General features: G+C 43.5%; 2 protein-coding genes across 3 annotated transcripts; both read left to right on the plus strand.

Moving 5' to 3' along the window:
- The first annotated feature begins 1283 nt into the window (after positions 1-1283).
- psmd3 (proteasome 26S subunit, non-ATPase 3) lies at positions 1284-13720 on the plus strand. The gene is made up of 14 exons (XM_063222017.1): positions 1284-1364; positions 1451-1611; positions 2769-2959; positions 4532-4669; positions 5152-5288; positions 5394-5492; positions 8069-8160; positions 8288-8391; positions 9474-9588; positions 10944-11063; positions 11250-11353; positions 11566-11721; positions 12876-12926; positions 13188-13720. The coding sequence occupies exons 2-14, from the start codon at positions 1458-1460 to the stop codon at positions 13263-13265; spliced, it is 1539 nt and encodes a 512-aa protein (XP_063078087.1). The 5' UTR covers positions 1284-1364; positions 1451-1457; the 3' UTR covers positions 13266-13720.
- Positions 13721-16281: 2561 nt separating this feature from the next.
- Positions 16282-21471, plus strand: csf3a (colony stimulating factor 3 (granulocyte) a). Of its 2 annotated transcripts, XM_063221245.1 has the most exons (5): positions 16282-16348; positions 16790-16944; positions 18418-18528; positions 19364-19504; positions 20178-21471. In XM_063221245.1, exons 1-5 carry the CDS (start codon positions 16333-16335, stop codon positions 20358-20360), a joined length of 606 nt encoding a protein of 201 aa, XP_063077315.1. In that variant the 5' UTR covers positions 16282-16332; the 3' UTR covers positions 20361-21471. The 2 variants fall into 2 exon arrangements, with proteins under 2 accessions (XP_063077315.1, XP_063077317.1); XM_063221247.1 differs by lacking the exons at positions 16282-16348; positions 16790-16944 and adding an exon at positions 17448-17495.
- Positions 21472-26028: the final 4557 nt, after the last annotated feature.

Genomic DNA, 26028 nt, shown 5'->3' on the forward strand with positions numbered 1-26028 from the left:
GTTACGTATATGAGGAACCTTTAATTTATTACAATGTAACTCGCATAATATTGAACCTCCAGACTGTTAATGTGTTCTTTTCCTTGATGTAGGCTATTCAAGGCTATGTTGGATATTGTTACACATGCAGTATGTGTTTGTCTGCTATCAGACGAAACCGTTCTTCACTTCACCAAAGATCCTATTCTCCTTCATGCCAACAAGGCCAAATAACACTGACATGTGTGCACACACACATACACACACACACACACGCACACGCACACGCACACGCACACGCACACACACACACACACACACACACACACACACACACACACACACACACACACACACACACACACACACACACACACACACACACACACACACACACACACACACACACACACACACAAACACACCTCTACTGTTGTGTTACTCAAGCGTTAGTGATACCATCACCTGGTAACAAGACACAAGTGCCTGTGGATAGGGTAACACATTCAATCTAACAAAACACACACACACACACACACACACACACACACACACACACACACACACACACACACACACACACACACACACACACACACACACACACACACACACACACACACACACCTTTGCTGTACACAGGCTCGGGTTTCGTCCTGAGGAGTGCACTCAGTGCAGGGGTGGTCCCCTGAAGACAACCTGCAGCCACAGACACGTGTTGATGCCGGTGATGATTGGTGTGTGTGTGTGTGTGTGTGTGTGTGTGTGTGTGTGTGTGTGTGTGTGTGTGTGTGTGTGTGTGTGACACCTGTCAAATATAGGCCTAGGCTTACTCACATTGAATTAAACAACCATGGAATGAGCATTTTTTTTCATGTGTGCGTGTGCTGGCAATAGAGTGTTGTTGTTGTCTTAAAGTTGAGTCCGCCCCCTGTGGTTCCTCGGTAGAAATACAGGCGAGGTCTTGCCTCTCATTTCCAGACTACATTCATCATTAATACACAAGCAATAACAACTGAAGTACAGATATTGCTATTCATCCTTGTTACTTTCAAGGCTATTAGGGACTATTTTGGGTCAATTCTTACTTTGCAATGTAGGCTTGGCCAACATGGGAAAGTCGTTACATATAAGGTGAGGGTAAGTTTTAAACAGTTTCTTACGTTTAAATCTGTAGTATACTACTGCAAAATTATGGCCAATGTAATCTAAATTAACCCTCACTTTTTAAGACCCAGAACTGCCCTTTCCTCAATGCTGACCTGTTTTCTGGTATCGTTTGCATTGCCTGCCTTCTCGTGCTTTCTTTCAACTAGTGCTGTCTGTTTCCCAGAAGTCTTTGCGCACAGCAATAGTTGCCAGTCATTCTGCCGTGGTGAATTGATGTGAGTTTGTTGTTCATTGTTTATCAGCTCAATCTCCATACAATTGTTGTATTTGGTGATTGTTTACCCTTATTTTTAAATTGTAGAGAGAAGATGAAAGAACAAACAGCAAAGAGACGTGAAAAGGCCAAAGATACGAAAGCTGACAAACAGAAGGAGAAGGCCGAGCCTCAGGATGTTGAGATGCCGGAGGACGAAGCTCCGAAGGAAAAAACTCCTAAGGAAATCGACAGCGTGACTTTAGAGGGTATGCGTCTTCTCCCTTTTACTGCGTTTTGTTTGGCTGTGCTGTATATCTGTAAATATGCGATTCTACTTTGTTTAGCATGCTACTTGGCTAGCGTAGAAATAATACATATGTATTAGTTCTATGCTAGGTACGCTAACGGTCGCTAGCCAGCAAAGTGACGGTCTCTCATGAAAACGTTGCTGCAGTGACAGTAGCTTGTGAAAACGGTTATGTCTTTGATGTTAGATGTCGTTTGTTGTGAGTGGGGCTCACACGAAATAAGTTCTAGCGTGAAGTAGTCTGTCTTTGTGTGATTTCGTGGTTCTACACTACATGACGGAAATTTGAAGGCATGAAACACAAAGCTATCCGGGCCCATTGACAGTGATGCTAGCAAATATTGGCCAACCTAGCAAAGGGAAGCACAAACATAGGTAGGCCTGCTACCAGTCAACACAGACTTGCTTTCACAGACTGAGAGCATGAATCAGCAGCTTTGTTGTTAAAGTCTTATAGAAAGCATATAGAGCAATGCAGCATACAACAGTATGTATGAAATTGGACTTGTGTGTTTGTGTTAGTGATGTGCAATGTTAAATTGCCAGTGGATATACATCTAGTAGCCTTCTGACTTGTTTAGTGACTTCATATTTGTATGTATGGGCGTTTCAGAAGAAGTATAAGGATATTGGTTACTAGAAACATAGCCTAAACTCAAGAATCATATAAAGCTTTGGTGAATTATAGTAATAATTTAGGTGTGCATGTGTGTGTTTTGTAGTATTTTAATGCACCTTTTTATTTGGCCATGCAAAGACAAGTTAAGATAGACATTATTATTGTAATCGCCTGTGTGGTAAGTATCCTAAATGTAATAGTTATATAAAACTAACTGAGAAGGTGTGTGTGTGCGCGTGCACGCGTGCACACACAGTTATACAATGAATATGAATATGTGAAGCTCACCTAGAAAGACTCGTAATGATTCAGTGCGTGTGTGGACAACAAGCACATAATGCAGTGAAGAGTAGGCAATGTCGGGGGAGAAGCTGTGCCTCACAATGCGTGATATCAAGAAAGCCTGTAAGGTAGTGAAGAGTTGGGTAAGGAGCTGCACATGCTCTGCACTGCATTTTAATGTCTGTCTGTCTGTCTGCATCTGCATGCACGTGCAGACATCAAGGAGCATGTCAAGCAGATTGAGAAGGCAGTGTCAGGCAAGGAGCCACGCTTCGTGCTGCGCGCCCTGCGAGCGCTGCCCTCCACCAGCCGTCGCCTCAACCCCAACGTGCTCCACAAGGCCATCACGGGATTCTATACCGCCAACGCAGCCGCCAAGGAGTTCCTACTCGGCTTCCTGGAGGAGGTAACTATGGCAACACACCTGTGACACACACATACACACACACACACTCAAACACACACACAAACACCAATGTCCTGGCAGTCATGGACTTCTGCACCTTCTGGAGGACTATGGAAGCACACATGTGAATCTACAAACACACACAACAACATGCTTCACAAAGTGACACACTCCTGCAGGAGGTACATACACACACACACACACACACACACACACACACACACACACACACACACACACGAAGTCAAAATTTAATGGCCTTAAAAGTTGTAAATTGGCTCAAAAAGTATTATTTTTTGAAAAACTAGGTATTATTTTTTTGAGTTGCACCATTTTGATAAACGGTGTGTAAAGAAAGGTTTTTTTATCACAGTTTTTCCATACACCAGTAATTCGCCCAACAGTAGCCACCTGACCTAGTTCATAGCAGAGTCGTGCCATAGAAAGCAGACTTTTGAACAGCACTCTGGAATCGCGCTGCTCCCCTTCGGACATCTTTTTGCAAAACAGAAAAGTGTAATGTAGTGTTTAGAAGGTAGAAATTACAAAAGATGTCTTGTTAATACTGGAATTGGCATGTCGTGATGGTTGTAAAAAAAAATTAAAGGTAGTGAAAAAGGGTATTAAATGGTAGTAAATTTGACTTCAACATTGCTGTATATACCCTGACAGCAATGTGCTGCCAATCATAGGAATATACTGCTAATACGGCCAGCATGGAGTTTCTACTTAGCTACATAACACGTAGAGCGTACATAACACACACACACATACGCTCACACCACCTGCAAGTTGATTTTTCCAAGTTCAAATTTTGCCTGAGACAGAGTATTGTGAAGTATGCTTTGATGATGCTGCTAGTCTGTGTGTGGTGTCTGTGCCTCACCTGATTCTTGCCAAATCTGCGAGCTTCCGCTCAGCTTGGCTAGCTTCTCGTGGACCTGGGTGGATTGTCAGATTCCCCCAGCTCCTGTACTCAGCAGCCGGACCAGTCAGGATCGCAGGATTTTCAGAGATGTAACTTAGTCCAAGTTGAAATGTAGTGGAAAAAAATATGTGAAATTCAACTATTGTTTCAGACAACAATGACTGCTTGCATTGACTCATTTGTCAACATTGAATCTGCAATTCCAAATGTATTCTTGAATCTTTGAGTAGTTCAAGGTGCACTGTGTAGGATGTTATCCAGCGTAGGTATCTACTCATTGATCAAAACTGTTTGTCCTTTATGACGTCACCATATTGCACTATATTTATTTGTTGTGTCTGTCTGTGGTAACTCCTCTGCTCAGTATATGCACACTGAGCATATATCTAGTTTATACTGGTATATAACCAGGGCTCTAACTTAACAGCCGGCAACCAGCCAAATGCTGGTGAAATTTCAGTTAGCTGGTATAAAAGAAAACTTTGACCCATTAGTGAGTCTGTGTTTGGGTAGTGAGATTAACATCTACTTGCCATTTTGGCTGGTGATGAAAATGGTTAATTTAGAGCCCTGTGCATCACATTATTTATGTGTTTGTTTGTTTGTTTGTTTGTTTGTTTGTTTGTTACCTGTGTTCTCTGCAGCCCATGGACACTGAAGGCGATGTGCAGTTCCGGCCGCGCACAGGCAAAGCAGCAGCCACCCCTCTCCTGCCCGAAGTGGAGGCCTACCTACAGCTCCTCCTAGTGGTCTACCTCACTAACAACAAGCGCTACGCTGAGGCAAGCTCTCTCTTTCTTTCTTTCTTTCTTTCTTTCTTTCTTTCTTTCTTTCTTTCTTTCTTTCTTTCTTTCTTTCTTTCTTTCTTTCTTTCTTTCTTTCTCTCTCTCTCTCTCTCTCTCTCTCTCTCTCTCTCTCTCTCTCTCTCTGTCTCTTGCGCTCTCTTGCTCTCTTTCTTTTTTTCTCTCTTTTTTTCTCTTTTTTTTCTCTTTTTCTTTTTTTCTCTCTTTTTTTCTCTCTCTTTCACTTTCTCTCTCTCTCTCTCTCTCTCTCTCTCTATCTCTATCTCTATCTCTCCCTCAGTACGCAATAGGCTGACAAGCATGCACACACACACACACACACACACACACACACACACACACACACACACACACACACACACACACACACACACACACACACACATATTCACCTAACAGCTCCTACATTGAGACATTATAGACAGTTTTCTTGTAACTTTCCTTCTCCGTTATACGTGCAGGGTCAGAAGGTATCCGATGACCTGCTCCAGAAGATCAGCTCTCAGAACCGCAGAGCTCTGGACCTGGTGGCAGCCAAGTGCTACTACTACCACTCACGCGTTTACGAGTTCCTCAACCAACTGGATGTGGTGCGCAGGTGCGTGCGCGTGTGTGTGTGTGTGTGTGTGTGTGTGTGTGTACATCTCTGTGCCTGATTTTAGATTGAGATATGAGCTTAATCTCTCTGTCTCTTTCTCTCTAGTTTCCTGCACACTCGTCTGCGTACGGCAACGTTGCGTCATGACGCTGATGGGCAGGCGACTCTGCTGAACCTGCTGCTGAGGAACTACCTGCAGTACAAGTAATACTTACTCTCTAACTCTCGCTACCTCTCTCTCCACCTCTCTTCTCTCTCTCTCTCTCTCTCTCTCTCTCTCTCTCTCTCTCTATCTATCTATCTCTCTCTCTCTCTCTCTCTCTCTCTCTCTCTCTCTCTCTCTCTATCTATCTATCTATCTATCTATCTATCTATCTATCTATCTATCTTATCTATCTATCTATCTATCTATCTATCTATCTATCTATCTATCTATCTATCTATCTATCTATCTATCTATCTATCTATCTATCTATCTATCTATCTATCTATCTATCTATCTATCTCTTCCCTTCATAACTACCCGCAGTACATATAACACTTGCAGTGGTATGAGAAAGTTTGGCCTCCCTCTTGGAAAATCATTACATCGGCTTATCTCTGGTAGAGCTTTTGAAGCAGCAACTGCATTACAAGCTATGTTAAAGAGGAACATTTCAGTTGTGAAATAATTTTCATCAGGTATGACAGAAACAATATTGTGTGAATTTAAACTAAAATAGGCATGTGCATAAATATCGGCACCCCAATGAAGGTATTGATGTGAAGTAGGGCTCACCTTTGCAGCGCAAACTTGTTTTGTATGGCATTCAGTAACACTGAAAAATGAAAAAAGATGAGAAATGAAAAAAGGTCGGCACACTGAGGAAGGCAGAGCGCCGAAACGCGTCTGTGTAATAAAGAAACCTATGCATGGTGCGACCTTTTTTCATTTTTCAGTCTTACAATATTTTGGTCAGCACCCTTAAAGGGGTATGCCACTATTTTGGGGCTTAATACAGTTAAAATCGTTGGCTGGGGTTTATAAAGGTGGTAAAGTGTCTTATTTTTCATGTTAAGCGTTGTCTTGCTGTAAGACAAGTTAAAAGAGGGAATATGTCGCTAAGCTAGTGAAAGTCAATGTATCCGTGTAGCATTGTAGCATGCTACACGGATCCATTGACTTTCACTAGCTTAGCGACATATTCCCTCTTTTAACTTGTCTTACAGCAAGACAACGGCTTACATGAAAAATAAGACACTTTACCACCTTTATAAACCCTGGCCAACGATTTCAACTGTATTAAGCCCCAAAATAGTGGCATACTCCTTTAAAAGGAAGAAAAAAAACTGTTGGGTGACGCCTGCTCCAACCCTTATGAACATTCAGTAACAAAGACAAATGGGCTTGGTCATAAAAATGTTATCTATCCTGTGTCATGGCAAACTATGCTTGTCCTAAGTTCTGTCTTGGATACTGCCAATATAGGGTGCTCTGAACAACTCTTTGCTTCCTTCAAAATAAGGTAATTCATTACTATGAATAAGGAGAAAGGTACACAGTTATCTGGAAATCTTGGACAATGTTTCTCAACAGCGCGAAATGTAGAGCCATGGGAATGTAAAGCATGGAAACTGGAAAGCCACAGGAATGGTCCTCGTGAAAGGAAAATGTGGTTTGTTGAAAAATAGTTAAATGGCAAGGGTAAAGAATATTAAGAATGGTAACAGGCACTCTACAGAAAACCTCCATAGAGCTGCAAGAGCATAGCTGCTCATTGTGCAGCCTTCTGGGTCCCTCAGCGTAATACTTTCACAAGGCAAAAGTTCAGATGGGTGATGCATAAAAAGGCGTTCCTGTATATTCATCAGAAATAAGTTGTATGACTTGTGCAAAAAGTACATCTGGACAAGCTAAAAGCATTTTGGGAAATCATACTGTTGTCAGATGATACTGACCTAGAGTTATTGGACCATACCAATGGGATGTGTGCATAGCAAGGAAAATGCACACTAAAGTCTGACGTCTACTGTGCATCACATCCTGTTATGGGTGTGTGTGGCTAGCATACGTACTATATAACTTTTTAAAGTTGAGGGCCTCACTTTTTTTTTTCAAATATCAGCAGATTTTTCAAAAGAATGTTCAAGTGTCGGTCAACGTTAAAGCTGAGTAGAGTTCGGAGTTTCCAGCAGCACAGTGATTGCTTATGACTAATCAAAATTCCACAAGGAGTTCTTGCAAAAGAACAAGTACGATCTTGATCTTGAAAATGCCAAACAAATCTTGAGCTCTTACCATCATTAAAATTGCTGGAATTTGGCACTACGAGGGGGGTGGGGGGTCTCCACCTGTAACAGGTCTCCACCCCCCCTACAACAAACCCCTAGCTCTGCCACTGTCCCCACCTCTCTCTCCCTCATAACTACCTTTAGTACAGGTAACACTTTCGCCCCCCTTTCTGTATCTCTTTCCCCGGATACTATTCAGGCTCAGTGCTTGATTTCAGGCTTAAAAGCTTTTTTGCAAGAATAAGATTTAGATTTAGAGATTCTAAGATTTAGATCTTAGATTTAGATTTCATTAGATTTCATTTATTTTTAGAGGTTGTTCTAGATCAGGATTTTCTTCTATCACGCCTATCACTCCCTCCCCACCTCTCTCTCCCCATCCCCACCTCTCTGCCTCCTCTCCCCTCCTCTCCCCTTCCCTCCCTGGTCACCCTCTCTCCATCCCACTGAACCCTTCTCTCTCTGTGTGTGTATTGACTGTAAAGCTGACTTTGACCTCTATCTTGCAGCCTGTACGACCAGGCTGAGAAGCTGGTTTCCAAGTCGGTGTTCCCGGAGCTGGCCAACAACAACGAGTGGGCCAGATACCTCTACTACACAGGTGTGTGGTTATCTTCTAAAGCCAGCTTGTTAGCCTTTTACTTACAAAGGCAAAATGCAGTCGTTTGTGTCATATCGAGCCAAACTGCAGTCTTGTTTGAGTCTTTAAAATCTATCTCTCTCTGCAGGTCGTATCAAGGCCATCCAGCTGGAGTATTCTGAGGCTAGGAGGACCCTGACCAACGCCCTGAGGAAGGCACCACAGCACACAGCCGTGGGCTTCAAGCAGACCGTGAGTGCATGTAGTGTATAAAATTGTGTGTGTGTGTGTGTGTGTGTGTGTGTGTGTGTGTGTGTGTAGAAGAATAGGTAGAGTGCTGCTAGTATTGCTAGTATTCCTCAAAAAACAGGGTGGAGAGTGTAATGTTCAACAAAAAGGGAGGAAAGAATCCTTGGTCCAGGCACTTCAGTTGATTGATAAAGTCCAAAACAATCTTTATTTAGTGGGCTAGCTTATCGTCCCTACGGCCTTCATCAGGATGTGTGTGTGTGTGTGTGTGTGTGTGTGTGTGTGTGTGTGTGTGTGTGTGTGTGTGTGTGTGTGTGTGTGTGTGTGTGTGTGTGTGTGTGTGTGTGTGTGTGCGCGAGTTGACTAAGCTCCCTGAGTATTTGTGTGAGTTGACTTAGCTCCCTGTGTATTTGTGTGAGTTGACTAAGCTCCCTGTGTATTTGTGTGAGTTGACTAAGCTCCCTGTGTATTTGTGTGAGTTGACTAAGCTCCCTGTGTATTTGTGTGAGTTGACTAAGCTCCCTGTGTATTTGTGTGAGTTGACTAAGCTCCCTGTGTATTTGTGTGAGTTGACTAAGCTCCCTGTGTATTTGTGTGAGTTGACTAAGCTCCCTGTGTATTTGTGTGAGTTGACTAAGCTCCCTGTGTATTTGTGTGAGTTGACTAAGCTCCCTGTGTATTTGTGTGAGTTGACTAAGCTCCCTGTGTATTTGTGTGAGTTGACTAAGCTCCCTGTGTATTTGTGTGAGTTGACTAAGCTCCCTGTGTATTTGTGTGAGTTGACTAAGCTCCCTGTGTATTTGTGTGAGTTGACTAAGCTCCCTGTGTATTTGTGTGAGTTGACTAAGCTCCCTGTGTATTTGTGTGAGTTGACTAAGCTCCCTGTGTATTTGTGTGAGTTGACTAAGCTCCCTGTGTATTTGTGTGAGTTGACTAAGCTCCCTGTGTATTTGTGTGAGTTGACTAAGCTCCCTGTGTATTTGTGTGAGTTGACTTGGCTATGTTGAGTGTGTGTGAATCACTTGCATAAGCCATTTGGATAAAAGAGTGAGAAAAATTTAATTTCTGTGTGTGTGTGTACACAGGTACACAAGCTGCTGATCGTGGTGGAGTTACTGTTGGGGGAGATTCCAGACCGCCTGCAGTTCAGACAGCCGTCACTCAAGAGATCACTCATGCCATACTTCTTACTGACACAGGGTAACACACAGCACACACACTCCAGCCCTCACTCAAAAGATATATCTTAAAGGGGCACATGTAGGATGACGTCGTTTGCGCGGTGCCCGTGGCGTGCCTGTCTCAAAATCTACACGGTCATGAAAAAATGTGGTTTAAATAAACTCGCGGTGAGAATGTTTTTCATCAGGGAATGCCAGCAGTTGATACAAAAATGTTAATACGGTATGTAAAGCGATTTTTCGTATGAGAAGTGTTTCCCACGACACTCAAAGTGGACCACGCTGTCAAAAGTTGCATTTGGGGTTTTCTGGCAGCGGACCGTGGAAGTGGTCACAAGAGTCACCGCTCGCCTACTAATGATTCAAATAGGCATCGGATGACTCGGGACAGTGATTAATTAAACTTTTACTCCTACCCAGAGCCCCTTTAAGATCGCAGGGTAAAACACACGTACTTCAAACATCAGAAATCCATTATGGAAAAAACACTTTCACATTCAGTGCTTTTGTCATAGATGCGTGTGAGAGATGCACTGATTCCTTGAAAATTGACATGTGTGCGCATGCTTTCATTGACGTGTTTGAAAGCAGAAGTGAACTCCTAGTTCCCCTTCTCTTCATTGTGCTGTTGTCTATAATGGTGAGAACGACCAGTCTGTTTATCGGCATACATGTAAATACGCCCAATTTGCACCAATCATAACCGGGTTCACAGAATGAAGTTAACAGGATAAACCAATATTCATTATCCGTTAAGGAAGATCAGTTTCAGAAATCCAATAAACACAGGCAGACTTTTAGCTAATGATCTGTAAACTCCTTAATTGGGTAATTGCTTGTCTAGAATTCTTTGAATTCCAGTTTAGTGACGCACACTTGAGGAAATTATCCGGTTTCTGAAATGCATGTGAATACCTAAAAACTGATAAGTCCAGTTATCAGGGTTTTTTCCCCCAGTTATTGTTTTTATGGTGAAAATTCAAGAAAGGTAGTGGTGCGCATATCCAAGATGCAGGTGCAGGACAGAAAATCAAATGCCATGAAAATAAAGGTGGAATGTCCGCACACTGCTCCCCTTTTTTAATATATTAAAAATAAAACAAATTTAAAAAGCAAAAGAAAAACGGGAGCAGTGTGCGGACATTCCACCTTTATTTTCATTTCATGGTGACCATGTCCCCCTGTGCGTGCGTGCATGCGTGCCACTGCCCCTTCCTTGATGACCTGCCCTAAAGCAGAAAGGAAACCCCTTCTCTTTGGTTGTCTTTAGCTGCGAGAACGGATAACCTGGCCAGGTTCAACAGACACAAACACACACTATGCAGAACAAAATCTAACCTCTACTTCTCTGCGCTTCTTTGTGGCTGTCTCCAGCGGTGAGAACGGGCAACCTGTCCAAGTTCAACCAGGCTCTGGAGCAGTTTGGAGAGAAGTTCCAGACGGACGGCACCTACACGCTTATCATCCGCCTCCGACACAATGTCATCAAGACGGGTGAGTTAGAAAACATACATGCATGTGTGCGCACACGCACACCGTCCTCCCCAGACATGACCTTATGAGCACGTGCATTGTTTGAGCACATGACCATATGAGTGTGGGGGTATACACACTTGCGTACCCTTCTCAGCTTTTTCACCCATGACCGTTTTCATGACTGTGTGTGTGTTTGTGTTTCAGGTGTGCGTATGATCAGCTTGTCCTACTCTCGGATCTCGCTGGCCGACATCGCTCAGAAGCTGCAGTTGGACAGCCCCGAAGACGCAGAGTTCATCGTCGCCAAGGTAACGTCCCCTGACCCTTCACCACGTCTTCTGAATTTCTAGTCTGACCTCCCATAATGCCACCAAACTCCTACAGTTCCATCCGGACGTTGAAGCCCACTTGAGATGTCGGGAAGATTCTAACGCCTCACTAGCCATTGCATCCTCCTGTACCTTGACAAGGTTCCCTGGAAAGATTGAAAATGTGTTCCTTATTTCTCCCGCTCCTCCAGGCTATCCGTGACGGTGTGATTGAGGCCAACATTAACCATGAGAAGGGCTATGTGCAGTCCAAGGAGACCATGGACATCTATGGCACCCGAGAGCCTCAGCTGGCCTTCCATCAACGTATCTCCTTCTGCCTCGACATACACAACATGTCTGTTAAGGTACGTATAGGGTTTATTACAGAGTACATAGGGTTCAAAGAGTTCAGATGCGCTAGGCAGGCTGTGCCCTCCTAGTGACGCAACACTTTCAGCGTTGCAACTACTTGTAGTCAGGTCAAGAGCAATGCAAGTACTTTCTGAGTTCCCGAACATACAGGAACTCCTCCCAGTTTGTTGGTAAGCAAACAACCAAAAGCAAACCAAGGGAGGCGGGTCAACCATGCCGTTTGGGAAATGTTAATTGTTATGCTCTTGGTCAGACCAAGTCTCGAAGAGATTTGAACGTCGATCATAATTAGACTACAGATGCGCGGCCCTCTAAGTGCATTTTTTGGCGAGTTTACAAAAATGGGTTGTATTTCGATAAATTTCGTAAAGTTTAGTAAAAGTGATTTTCATATAGTTTTGTTTGGGCTTGACCTGCTGTACCATAACATTCAATTGGCCTTTTTTTGCATCTGAACTCTTCATATAGGGTGAATTATGATCTGCACGCACACATCCATCAATGTGCATACACACTGACTCCTTAGGACACACACGCACACACTTCTGTCTGGTGGCTCATTACTATATGGGCGGGCACACACGTCCATAAATGTGTGTGTATACTAGTGGTGTGCATTGGCACTGCCCTTACGATTCAATTCGATTTTGATTCAGCAGGTGAGGATTCGATTCAAATCTACTCAGATCGATTCTGAGATGCATTGCATTGCATTACATTTCTACTGTCATATTTCTACTGAAAGCAAGACAATTTTTTCATCAGTCATGAGGCAATGCAACCAGTCAGATACTGAGCAACATTTTAATGGCGGTTATGTGCATCAGTCCTGCAGTTTTCAATGATTTGAAGGGCTTTAATTTAATTTAAAGTTCATTTGCTCCGGAAATGCCCATAGTAGTAATTGAAAACTATGCCACCTCTATTCGACCTATGGCATTTTCCAAATCGGTTATTGAATCGTCCTGCCCCGCATTGCAATGCATTGCTGAATCGATTATTGTTGACACCACTAGTTGTATACTGCTGCTCATTACGACATATACACAAGCCCTTACATGCACATCATGTCCGGTTCATTTCGACATACGCAGCATTTTAATCAAGGTGTGTCCGTCTGTTTGTCTGTCTGTCTGTCTCTCTCTAGGCCATGCGGTTTCCTCCTAAGGCCTACAACAAGGATCTGGAGTCTGCAGAGGTATGCATCTTCCGATTCTCCTTTATCTGTCATCGTCTCCCATAATATAGGCTACATGGCTGCATTGTACTGTGAGTGTTTGTTACACTTGTTTTGTCCTGAGAAGTTGCTACTGTTGGTTGGTTAAGGACACCAACTTTTGGTGTGTCAGTGAAGAATGTTGGGCAAGTTACGGATATGATCACTGCTCATCAACAGTTATATGTGTGTGATCACTATTTCTCACCTAGTGTGTGTCCGTCTGTGTGTGTGCGCGCGCAGGAGCGAAGGGAGCGTGAGCAGCAGGATCTGGAGTTTGCCAAAGAGATGGCCGAGGACGACGATGACGGCTTCCCATGATCCTCCACTGCAACAACAGAACAACATGGCTGCGGCCGGTTTCCCACCAAGACTCCACCATGTTGGACACCCCCCTCTACTAGCTGTTCATTCATTCATTTTTATTACTATTTTTGCTCTGTACGTGTGTTCATTTATGTTCCCTCTGTGTCTTCCCTCCTTCCCTTGGATCCCCACCTTTCCCCTTTTTAATTTTTTTTGTTGCCCTCCCATCCTCCATTCTGCCCACACAGACAAGCTATCCTCCAATCCCCACCCTCCATCCTATCCACCCAGATAGGCTATCCACCAATCCCTGGCTTCGTCTTACGTCCGTTACGCGTGTGGTTTTGTCGAGGTCGATTCTCTTGTCTATTTCTTGTAAAACCTTGTTCCTTGGCCGACAAGGCCCCAGCATGTATTTGAAGGCTGATGCCAGAAATAAATAATTCTGATAATAAAAACGTCAAGAGAAATGGATGATTAATGCTTTTTCATGTCATGTGGTGTTAGCACATTTTAGTTAAACAGATCTGAAGCAGTTTCAAATGTCGACATTTCTACCAAAAGCCGGGTGGAGCAGCTCCCCCAGTTGTGATTCGGCTCCCATTGTTTACTATTAGGAGACATTCAAAAGAATTTATTTGGTCATGAACATCAGAACATTAGTTGTTAGCTGGCTCTAGACCGCTCTGGAAGAATTCCCGATTTCTACACTACGCCAATATGTTACTCAGTCCTCTTGTAATATTCCATTGCTTACCTACAGGGCCATGCCTTGCATCTCACACTCTCACTCTCAAACAGTGAAAATGCATTTCACTGATCTGATAGTGCTTATAGAACCAACACGCATTATGAACACACAATCGCTCTCCTTTTTTCTCTGTTACACACAGAAAAATTATTGTATGCAGTTACCAATGATTTGTTTGAAGGGCCGGGGGTGTATTGCCTCTACTGCCTGAGCAGTTTGTTAACAATGGGCTTTAAAAAGTACACCCATTGTCTAAGAAGTTTTTCTTTTTAACAGTACGTTGTAGGTCTTCTGCACGAGTGTTTCCATGAGGCTGGGTTGGAGCTTTGAATGTTAACATTTTCATGCACATGTAATGTAGGGTGGCACAAGTTTTCAATATGGTTGGCAAGATAAATGCATACCACCTGTCACCAACACAACAATGTGGAATCACATTCAAATAACCTTGACATAACCCAACACACCATTCCCCAAACAACGCACATTCATTCTATAATATATATATATATATCTCAGATACAGCCCATGAAGGGAGAAGGGAGCAAATCCAGGGGTGCCTTTCTTCGTGTTATTAGTTGATGAACCACTGAATGAAACGCAGAGTGCACACACAACAAAATGTCACCCATGCCTTACCCAACAGCACAACTCAACAGGTGGACATACTGTAGGTACGGTGCCATGCCCCATAAGGAAGAGTGCATGGGGACGGTGCCATGTCCTATGCATATCGCACAAGACAGGGACCATGACTTCCCTCCTTCCCTTGGATACCCACCTTTCCCCTTTTTGTGTAGCCCCTCCCTCCCATCCAACTAATGCACATTCATTCTATAATAAAAAATATATATATATATCTGATACAGCCCATGAAGGGAGACAGGATGTGAATCCAGGAGTGCCTTTCTTCGTGTTACTAGTTGATGAACCACTGAATGAAACGCAGAGTGCACACACAACAACATGTCATCCATGCCTTACCCAACAGCAGAACTCATGTGGGGCAACTCAGCAGGTGGCCATAGGGACATGGGGACATTGCCAACCCCCACAAGAACAGTGCATGGGGACGGTGCCATGCCCCATGCATATCATGCAAGACAGGGACCATGCCCCATACATGGAGTTTGTGGGGATGCCATGCACCATGCATGCAGTATGTGGGGACACCATGCCCCATTCATATGGTGTGTGGGGACAGTACCATGCTCTGGGACAGGGAAACTGCATGGAGATAGTGCCATGCTCCTTGGGTGCAGTTTCATGTTTCATGCGCCTTTTTTATTGTTGTCGTTGTTACATTATTGTAATTACAAGGACACATACAATTGGTCACATACATAGAGCCTCTTTCGTGAGGCATTCACTGAACTGAATTGCCCTGTGTTATTACTGTATGATATTATTATTGTTCTTGTTATTATTACTGCATATTGGTGTAGAACGAACACTCCTCCAGTCTAATCAAAGGGGCTTGTTCATTTCTCCTGGAAATTCCAAAAGTTTCCAGGAGTAGCACCTCTTCGTGCAGAGAACAATTAAACATGAGTAGTAGTATCGTGTAGCCTATCACCTGTCACTTCGAATCCCGAATCCCGAATGTCCCAGTGCGTGCGTGATCCGTTTCGTCACAGGAAGTCAACGTTGACGCAACCCTAGAGAATTGACACGCTGTACCCAACCGTTACGCTACCAGTCACAGATGAGAGTTCCAACGTTAGTCAATGTCGGTGTGAGATCAGGACAAATTAGTGCTTAGCCAATTTAACAGCAGGATTTATGGAAAGTTTTTGGTGAAGAGAGTGAAGGAAGCGACAGTAATCCAAACGTAATTAGCCTAAATGAGTTAAAACAATGCGCTTTGGATATTGCGGTCCTGCTGATGACCTGAATAAAACATTGTTTACCTTCATTATCTTGTTAAGTCTGAATTAAATAATAATTAGCCTACAATAATAAACATAAAATAATAATAATGCTATCAATGAAGTTATTTGCTGCCATTTCTACCAGAAAGTAATTGTCAGGCTCCATGGCATTTTCGACAAATGTATGTAACATCCCTTTTACGCGCACAAATTCACATAAAAAGACTAAATTATACAGCCCTGTGGTTAGTGAGTAATATCATATGGTTGTCACATATTTGCCCCACTCCAAATTTTCACCAGGAAGTTAGTCAGATCATTACTCAATCGGACTTTCCACAATGGCACGTTTCTCTAGGAATAAAAAGCCTTACCTGATGGCTGCCATTTCAATACCAAAAGACAAGACATTACTTACAACAACAAGACACCCTCCTCTCCAACTTCAAGACATAACACAATGAATGTTTTTATTCGTAAGTTGAAAGTTGTGCTTTCCTTTTTAGATTCTGAAATTGTGCAGCCGTTCTTTGAACTCTCAAGCCAGTTATCTGCCGATAGTTCATCTAATTTAAATGAATGTAGTCAATGTAGTGAATAAACTGTTGTGGGCCTGTCACTGGGAAGGGGATGTCATTGTGCTGGGGATGGGGCCGCGCTGGTGGTCTGGATGGATTGAGTTACAGCGCTATGAATGGATAGAGGACCCTTTCCAGACAGACGACATGTCAGCTCAGCTCACGGGGTGGAGACAGAGCGCTGCTTGCCAAGTTATCTATTTTACTTTTAACAACCATCCACTCCTGGACTGGAACCGATAGTTTGTTTGCCCGTTGCTACTGTGTTTGCAATTTGTCTGTTTGGGAACATACCGACCAACCTGCAGTCTAACCTCATCAACAATTTCATCTTCGCAGTGTTCGCTTTGCAGCTGTCGCTCGCGTGCGTCACCCGCGCCGCTCCCACGGGCCAGATGAGCGAGTTGACGCGCGTTGTGGAAGGCGCGCAAAGCCTGGTGAAGAAGGTTCTGGGCGACATTCCAGCTGTCCACGGCTCCAGTGTGGCTTCTCCGGTAAGACGACCTTTCCGATTTATTTTCTTCATTTGCCCGTGGCAGAGGACTGCTTCACCCTGTTTTGCAGTTGTGATCTACAGTCCTGGCATTTTTTCTAGCTATGTTGAAACTTAGGCAATACTTTTACTAAAAGAAGTTGAATGCAACAACACATAAGCGCTCCAACACTCGTTTAAAACAACCAGTTTATAAGGGTATGACGTTCCTTACTTCACTCCGTTGCGGTCTCTTATCTGCTGGTGATTTGTTATGAGTGAGACAGGCCTTGGCAGGAATTCTTCAGAGGAATGCGCTGTTTGGCCCGGAGCAATACCGCCAAGGCGCTCTAATCGGTTTTAGCTGGTGCAGGAGAAGGAGCAGCTAGCGTCAGGATAGTCATATGCGCTGTGCAGGGATTGATGTTGGACTGAGTGCGGTGATGATGAGTGAATAGTTTGGTGGTTTCTGTCATTTGGTGAGGAAAAGCTTATTCGATTTGATCTTACCGAGGAGTGATTTGCTGAGTTAACTTGTGACTGATGAATGGTGTAGAAGTGGCAATGACAGAGGTGAGGACTGGAGCGTGGTGATGATGAGTGATGAATTTGGTGGGCGGCTTAAGTGGTTTGGTGCGGAGCATTGTGTGGTTTGATCTTACCGAGGAGTGCTTTGCTAGTGACTTGAGAGTTACAGTAGGCCTATAGGGATTGTGGAGTTGTGTGGTTTGTGTGAGAGACGCGGTTACCTGAGGAGGGCTTTGCTGATGAGTGATGGGAGTTGGGCGACACTGTATTGAACGCAGGACAGTCAAGAGTATGACAGGAAGACAGGACAGGAAGTGGTAGAGAGATGGGACAGAGTTGGGACATGACCCAAGGCCAGACACAAACCTTGGTCCCCATTTGCAAGCAAGTCCACAATGTCTTAGTGGGCTGTGCCACAGTAGAGTTTGTGTTGTTTGATCAAGAGTTTGGTGTGTTTTTTGTGTGGTTTGGAATCCGGACCTTGTATCCACAGTTTTACCCATTTTAGCCTAAGCCCTTTTTGGGAAATGGTGCTCTCTGCCTATTAAAACCTAAATATCTCAGCCTCCGAAGCACATAAAAACATGAAATAAGTTGTGTTTAAAAGCTAGGACTCACATCTTACATTATAATGGGTTCTTCCAGCTCCAACATACCCACTTTGTTCATAAAAAAACTCAAATCCCTAGCGCCTTATCGCAGCTTATATGTCGCTCCAGGCTAAAATGGGTTAAATAATGATAAAGAATGAGTATAAAGAATGTGTTTGTGTAAGAGTGTTTAAGTGTGTACCGTCACACCAGTGTGACGGGAATGTTCGGGCAGTGAACATTCTATAGAATTCTGGGCGTCATTCAATACAATTTGGAATTTTAGAATCTTGCATTGTTATAGAGCGCATTCGTTTTATAGAATGTTCAAAAAACCACACTCTTAAAGTTAAAATTCCCTTCATTTTTTGCTACAGGGAATGACCCTTGACCCCGCTGAGGGTTCTGTGAACCTGGAGTACATGGAGGCCCTGTTGGAGATCCCCTCCGCCCCCAAGCTGCAGCCCCTGGCCCCCGACTTCACACTGGTGAGCAAGATACTGTATATACTGTACAGGACATGCCTTTCTCTTTCTTTCTATCTATCTAGCTTTCTTTCTTTCTTTCTTTTTTTCTTTCTTTCTTTCTTTCTTTCTTTCCCTCTTTCTTTCTTGTTCAGCCCCTGGCCCCCGACATCACACTTGTGAGCAAGATATATACAGGACATGCATTTCTCTTTTTCATTCTCTTTTATTCTTTTCTTTCTTTCTTTCTTTCTTTCTTTCTTTCTTTCTTTCTTTCTTTCTTTCTTTCTTTCTTTCTTTCTTTCTTGTTCAGCCCCTGGCCCCTGAAGATGCATGCATATCTCTGCATTTATTTGCTTTCTTGACTTTTCTGTTGATTTTTTCTTTCTTTTCTCATTTCTTTTACTTTTCCTCTTGTCTTTTGTCGTTCTGGTCATTCAAACTGTAGCCCCTGGCCGATCTTCACACTGGTGAGACTGATACATTCATTCCTCCGGTGTTCTTTTCTTTCTTTTGATTTTTGCCTTTTTTCTTCAATTTCTTCTCGTCTTTCTTCTTCAGCCTCTGTTCCAAATTCACCCTGTGTCAGTACTTTTCTTCATTTATTTCTTTTCTTTTCTCCGTCATTTTCTTTTCTCTTATTCTTTCCATCTGATTTTCATTTCAACTGTAGCCTCTAGCTAAAGACTTGTCGAGGCAGATATGTACAAAGCATTTTCTTTCTTTCTTTCTTTCTTTCTTTCTTTCTTTCTTTCTTTCTTTCTTTCTTTCTTTCTTTCTTTCTTTCTTTCTTTCTTTCTTTCTTTCTTTTCTCCCTCTTCTCCCCATCCTAACGTTTCGCTCTGATGTTCCCCCCCAGGAGACGTGTCTGAACCACATGTCCGCCGGTCTGCGCCTGTACAGCGGCTTGCTACAGGTGGTGGGGGCCCGCCTCTCCTCCCCCCTCCCGCTCTCTCAGCTGCACGCCGACATCAAGGACCTGAAGGCACAGGTACACAAGGTGAGAGAAATGACCTGTCTGGACTCTGAGTCACACATACACACACACACACACACACACACACATATGCAAGCACGCACGCACGCACACACACACACACACACACACACACACACCACACACACACACACACACACACACACACATCTGCTTTCTTGTTCTCACTCTGTCTCTCTCTCAATATCTCTCAATCTCTCTCTCACACATGCATGCACGCACACACACACATACACACACACACACACACACACACACACACACACTATCTTTTAATATACTTGCAGTATTAACCCATTGATGCCTGATGTTGCGTTGCGCAACATTGGCCCTGGTGCCTGGAGCTGCATTACGCAACATTCAGGCTCATGAGATTTGAGACAACTTCATAAAAAAAATCTCTGTTTGTTTGAGATGAATTAACACATTCTAATGAAAGATGCGGGTCTTAGCGTTTAAATGCAACTTAGTGCATATTTTGATGTGCTTCAGAAGCTGAGATATTTAGGTTTTTATAGGCTGAGGGCAGCTTTTCTTAAAAAGGGCTCAGGCATTCAGCACCCTTTCTTGCAGGTGCCTTAGGCTGTCAATGGGTTAATGCATGTGTGTTACTCTTATATATCGAAAACTCTGTCATACTTATATATTCATGTTGTGTGTGTTTTGCTGCCTATAGATCCAGGAGCTGTCTCGCGTCTCGTCAGTGGAGGCGCAGATGGATGTGTCTGGGGTGTCGTCCCACCTGACGGGGGATTACGAGGTGCAGCTGGCCGCGCACGTGGTCCTCTCGCATCTGCGCAGCTTCACACAGGACACCTACCGCAGCCTGCGCAACATCGCCCAGACGACTGTAGCCTAGGCAACGGCATCATCGCCGAGGTCACTGTGGGATCGAGGTAGTGCACATGGGAACGCCGTCATCATCTCCCAGACCACTGTAGCCTACCATCAACATCGCCCAGACAACTGTAGACTAATAGGCTACAACTTCAGCGCCTAGGTAACGCCTAGTGGTTTAGGTGATGCACGTGGTGCGTGGTCCAAGGCAACACGGGTCGCCAAAGTGACTAGAAGAACTCAGCGTGGGACATTCAGAAAGTTTTCTCCCTGCAATTTAGGCAGATAAACTGCTGACTGAGCTAGTAGGCTGATATTTAGCCCACTTGGTAGTGTAACTGTCTCTCATAATGGAGCTTTCTGTGAGGCTGCAGGTTCAAGACTGGGCCTGTACCGCTTTTTTTTCTTTTTTCTTTTATTTATTTATTTTTAAGAATATTTCCCTTCAATATTTAAAGCAGAGCTTATTTATGTTATTTATTATTATTTATTGTGTGATGCATACTGGACAGTCTGAAGGAGGATGGAAACTTTTCTGAGATGGAAACGATCTTTGAGAGAAAATGGAAACATATCCTCTGGGACTGTATGATTCACAGTATTACTGCCTTGCTGTGACTGATAATGATAGCCATACTACACTCATCCTTGGCGGGAAAGAACCTACACCAGAGTCGATGGATAAGGAAGAGACGAATTATAAGGAGTGTCTTCCGGTATCAGTACAATGAAAGGTAGAGGCTGCCATCCTATGGCCATACCCCTTTACGAGACTAGGAGAGAGAATGGAGCTCAGTGGGGAAGTCACACCCATTTATTACTACTCTCGACTGTGACTTTCTCCTACTGTGTTGCATTGGTGACGTTACGATTCATCTTGCTTTACCGTATTGAAAATCTTTGCCTTTGCTTGTTGGCACAGAATAGGGGCACAGACAGAAACTGCCCTCGATTGGACAGAAACTCTCCTCTGAGGGACAATTCAGAATGGCAGCAGGATGCCTCTTATGTTACGGGTTGATTCACACAGGTGACTGACTCTCTGAAGGAAGAAGAAAAGCTGCAGCACACACACACACAAACACTTGTGTGCACACACACACACACACACACACGCACGCACGCACACACACACACACAGACACACATTGTGTATCATGTTGCCGCAGAGCTGCCTTCCTCTCCAGGTCTGGGCTTGCCCCTATTATCTCTCTCCCCTCAACACACACACACATACACTCCACCTCACTCCACCATTGTGTGTACTGTGTTGCCACCCCCACCCCAAGGGATTGAAATGTTTCATGTGTGCTATTTATTTACTTAATTATTTATATGAGTATTTAAAAGATAACTTATTGTATTTTTTTGTGTGATAATGTCTGTAGGCCTATTTAACATATTTTTTCTAAAAGTAATAACAGAGTGAGAGAGAGAGAGAGAGAGAGAGAGAGAGAGAGAGAGAGAGAGAGAGAGAGAGAGAGAGAGAGAGAGAGAGAGAGAGAGAGAGAGAGAGAGAGCGCAAAAAAAGGAAAGTGCAGGGAGTGAGTGAACGGTCAAAGTTTTTGCTTTGGTTGGTACTATTTCTATTTATTCTGAAACGTAATAAGAAAGAGGAGAGTAGAGAGAGCTGAGAGAAGCCGAGAGAAAGGGAGAGATCAAAACGTAAGAGAAAGTGTGCGGAGTGAGTGAATGATTGCCCCATGCAGAGATTAGTCAAACACAGTCAAACACAGTCAGAGCTAACACACTTCTGCTGCTGCTACTGCATTTCCTGCACCCAGTCGTATTTCTCTGTGATGTCATCGGACAAACATGTCTGGAGCAATCACAGCTTGCTGATGTCACTGTATGCACACTGCACTGGCTTCAGTGCATTTGGATGTGTGGCAATCACAAGTGTAGACTGTTATAGGCTGACTCAGCTGTGTGTGTGTGTGTGTGTGTGTGTGTGTGTGTGTGTGTGTGTGTGTGTGTGTGTGTGTGTGTGTGTGTGTGTGTGTGTGTGTGTGTGTGTGTGTGTGTGTGTGTGTGTGTGTGTGTGTGCGCGCGTGCGCGTGTGTGTGTGCGTACGTATGTACTGTAGTTGTAGTTACGGAATGAGTCAGCTGCCTTGGCGTGTGTGTGTTTGTGTGAGAGACAGCCAAATCTCCCCCTGCTCCTCGTGCGTGACTAATTTCGCCCTGAGCCGTATGTAAACAAATGTATTTTATTGTGTTTTCTTGTCTGGAAAGACGCGGAATGTCCCTGTGGGAGATACCGAATGAAAGAGTTTCCTGAAACTCCTTGAATTTGTAAGAGACTATGTCTCATATGTACATACAGATACACGGAAATGCGTATATACACACACACTACAGTTTCAGTTACTTGAGGACATAACACACGTACATTTGAATACAAGTGAATATTTGATTGAATTATTTTATGTTTACTTGTATGTTTACACTATATCCATGTTTACATGATATTCGTACCAGTAGAGCACTAATGTAAATTGGTCTCTGTGAAATGTCATCTTATTGTATGTACTCATGTACATTTGATTATGCTTGTCCAAAAAACTTTTGTTTGAGCAAAACAAATATTTTGTATCTTAATGAGAGACATTTGTAATGAGAGATAGATTGAGATTGTTTGAGATATTTGTTTGTATATTTGTGGCACAAACTGTTTTGTCCTGAAAGTACACTGTATTGAAGATTATGAAATGGCAAAACTGTTGGCAGTACCACAACAAAAATAAATAAACAATGATCGACCAAACTCTCCCAGTCTTTTAAGCCTTTTCTATTCCTTCTGACTTTCTCAAGACAACAAATCATCTCTTCCAATCAAATCACTGCAAATGGCTGATGTGGAGTTGTGATGTGGTTGCAAATAATCTCATAGTTAAGTCATAGTGATGGTGTAATACTGTGGTAAGACGTTTAGATGTTAGGATGTGCACACTCACAGAAACAGTGATCCAGGTGCCAGACAAAAGTGGTATATAGACAGTGTGACAGAAAGGTCCACACGCAGGGCATGAGCTCCAAATAATATTAATTTTATTTCATTACAAATGGCAACGTTGCCATTTGTAATGAAATCAAGTTTACGCTCCTTGGAGCTCATGCCCAGTGTGCAGACTTTTATATCACAATATTGTTGTAAAGCAGCGCTATTGGTGAACTGCTGATCTCATTATGGTGCTAAGCCTTTTGAACATATGACTTAGTTTATCATTTGTTTATACCGTTTTGCTGTGGTGCTTTTATTTCTTGAGCTGCACTGGTTACCGATCGCCGCCCAGATCAAGCACAAGGCATTGACCCTTGCCTACAAAACCATCACAGGAACGGCCCCAGCTTATCTGAAGGACCTACTAACGCCTTATGTTACTGGAAGAGAACTGCGCTCATCCAGCACAAGCCGTCTGGCTCTGCCATACAGTCGCTCTAGGTACTCCCAGTCAAGATTGTTCTCCGTTGTGGTACCCAAGTGGTGGAACAGTCTCCCAGAGGCAGCAAGACTAAGCACCTCTCTTGCAGCCTTCAAGAAACAACTAAATACATTCCTCTTTCGAGAGAATCTACTAGACTAATGATTGAACTGGCCTTGCCCCAGGGCAGAATCCTGACATGATGTTTAGTTTAGTTTAGTTTGTGAGTGTGTGTTTGTGTGTGTGTGTTCTCGTTATTTCCTCTTTATTTAAAAAAAATAAAAAATAATTGAAAATTGAAAAGTAATTGCACTTGTTGTTCTGTATATCTCCTATGCACTTTGTATTTGCTTGTGATGTTGGCTTGATTATGTCCTCTTCTGAAAGTCGCTTTGGTTATAAAGCGTCTGCCAAATGCAATGTAATGTAATGTAATGTAATGTAATGTAATAATGGTGGACTGCCATTACATGCTCACCCATTCCATGTAGGCTATGGGCAGTTTTGAAAATAAAGTTCAATGTCCGCACACTGTGTAGCTCGAACACGTTCACTTGGCGACAAAAAAAAGAGAAAGAAAAAGCACAACGGAAGCGAGTGTGCAGACAACTTTGCTTTCAACTTTGTTTTCATGATTGTTTGACCTTTTTTGTCACAAAAGGCAAACAAGTAGCACACACACACACACACACACACACACACACACACACACACACACACACACACACACACACACACACACACACGTTTTTGCCTTTTGTGTCAAATCCATGAAGGAAACTGCCTGGTAATTGCTAATCTGAAAGTGTAACTGCCCTATAGCATTTGGCTACTGACACCCGCATCGACAACTACAACTTGACAACTAATTGGCTTGTTGTTACTAAATGTTTTAATTAACATCAAAGTAAAGTCATGGTAAAGCTAAACGTTGCTTTACTTTCCCCTTTGAAACATGTATAACTGTTGTACTTGTGTAGACATGTGAACGACCAAAAAGTAATCGATCAGACTGCAGGAGTAGCACATCAGCCAAAAATCAGACAAGAGTAGAGGAGTCGGATCGTTCCCATGCGTTCAGGATATCAACCACACCTGATGCACTCTTTATTCGTCAAGCCCACACAGCCATGACAACAAAAACCATGGAAACAGTGCAGCAGAACCAGGAAGCAGAAGGAGATCAGACCATGGCGGCCATATGTAAGTGTGTGTATCACACAAAACAAACAAAATACAATAAATGAACATTTAAATACTCATAAAAAAATAAATCAGTAAATAAATAGCGCAAATGAAAAGTTTCCCTTGGGGTGAGGGTGGCTACACAATACACACAATGGTGAAGTGAGGTGGAGTGTGTGTGTGTGTGTGTGTGTGTGTGTGTGTGTGTGTGTGTGTGTGTGTGTGTGTGTGTGTGTGTGTGTGTGTGTGTGTGTGTGTGTGTGTGTGTGTGTGTGTGTGTGTGTGTGTGTGTGCGTGTGTGTGTGTGGGGAGGGTGATGCTGATGCTTGGCCAAGAAAGCAGAGTGAAGGTGAAAGTGTGTTTCCTTAACAGCAGATGCAACTGTAGGGCAAGCTGGGGCCCAAAAGCGAAATTTCAAAATTCAAATACTTGAACAAATATTGCCACTGCTGTAGTAAAGTGAGCTGTTATTCACCATCTAGGGGCTTGGGGGGGCAAAGTGGCTGCCTACCTAGCCTGGTGACATGATGCGCCTTGGCTTAATGGTGGGGTTGCAGGTTAACCATTTTAAGAATATGTACTATTATGACATCACGTTGGGGGTTCCGAAGGCTCATAGGAGTCTGTAGAACCTTAGAATCCTGGGGAGTTCCCCCAACATGACGTCATACCTGCAACCCCACCTGGTGAGCATTACATGGAAGAGAGTTTTGGAGGGAAGGATTGTATTTAGCGGTGTTCTTAGGTTAGGCCATGTTCAGGCCCACATTCCCACACCTTATCTCAAACCGCATACAGGAACCAGAAAAAGTTGGTTTGCGACACAAACTGAAAAAAAAAACCCTTTCCCTGCAACCCCTTCAGCTTATACAGTGTGAGTGGACACACACGGTGAGTGCTGCACAACCCCAGAGGGAAGGCAGGAATGCCTTAGGGCTGGGTCTCATCTCCTGTCTCCTCAGCAAGCGCACCAATACATAACATGGACACACCGACCTTCTCTGCAATGCTCAAAGCTTATACATAGTCCGTCATGCTTACACACACACACACACACACACACACACACACACACACACAC

Source organism: Engraulis encrasicolus, chromosome 17, assembly GCF_034702125.1.
Source record: "Engraulis encrasicolus isolate BLACKSEA-1 chromosome 17, IST_EnEncr_1.0, whole genome shotgun sequence".
Lineage (NCBI taxonomy): Eukaryota > Metazoa > Chordata > Actinopteri > Clupeiformes > Engraulidae > Engraulis > Engraulis encrasicolus.

Excerpts from the sequence above, each read along its gene's own strand:
- psmd3 (XM_063222017.1), top strand. The coding sequence starts at position 1,458 with ATGAAAGAACAAACAGCAAAGAGACGTGAAAAGGCCAAAGATACGAAA. Across the intron at positions 1,612-2,768 it reads CGACAGCGTGACTTTAGAGG|ACATCAAGGAGCATGTCAAG; the intron begins GTATGCGTCTTC and ends ATGCACGTGCAG. Across the intron at positions 8,392-9,473 it reads CCGTGGGCTTCAAGCAGACC|GTACACAAGCTGCTGATCGT; the intron begins GTGAGTGCATGT and ends GTGTGTACACAG.
- csf3a (XM_063221245.1), top strand. Across the intron at positions 16,945-18,417 it reads GCTCCAGTGTGGCTTCTCCG|GGAATGACCCTTGACCCCGC; the intron begins GTAAGACGACCT and ends TTTTTGCTACAG. Across the intron at positions 18,529-19,363 it reads TGGCCCCCGACTTCACACTG|GAGACGTGTCTGAACCACAT; the intron begins GTGAGCAAGATA and ends GTTCCCCCCCAG.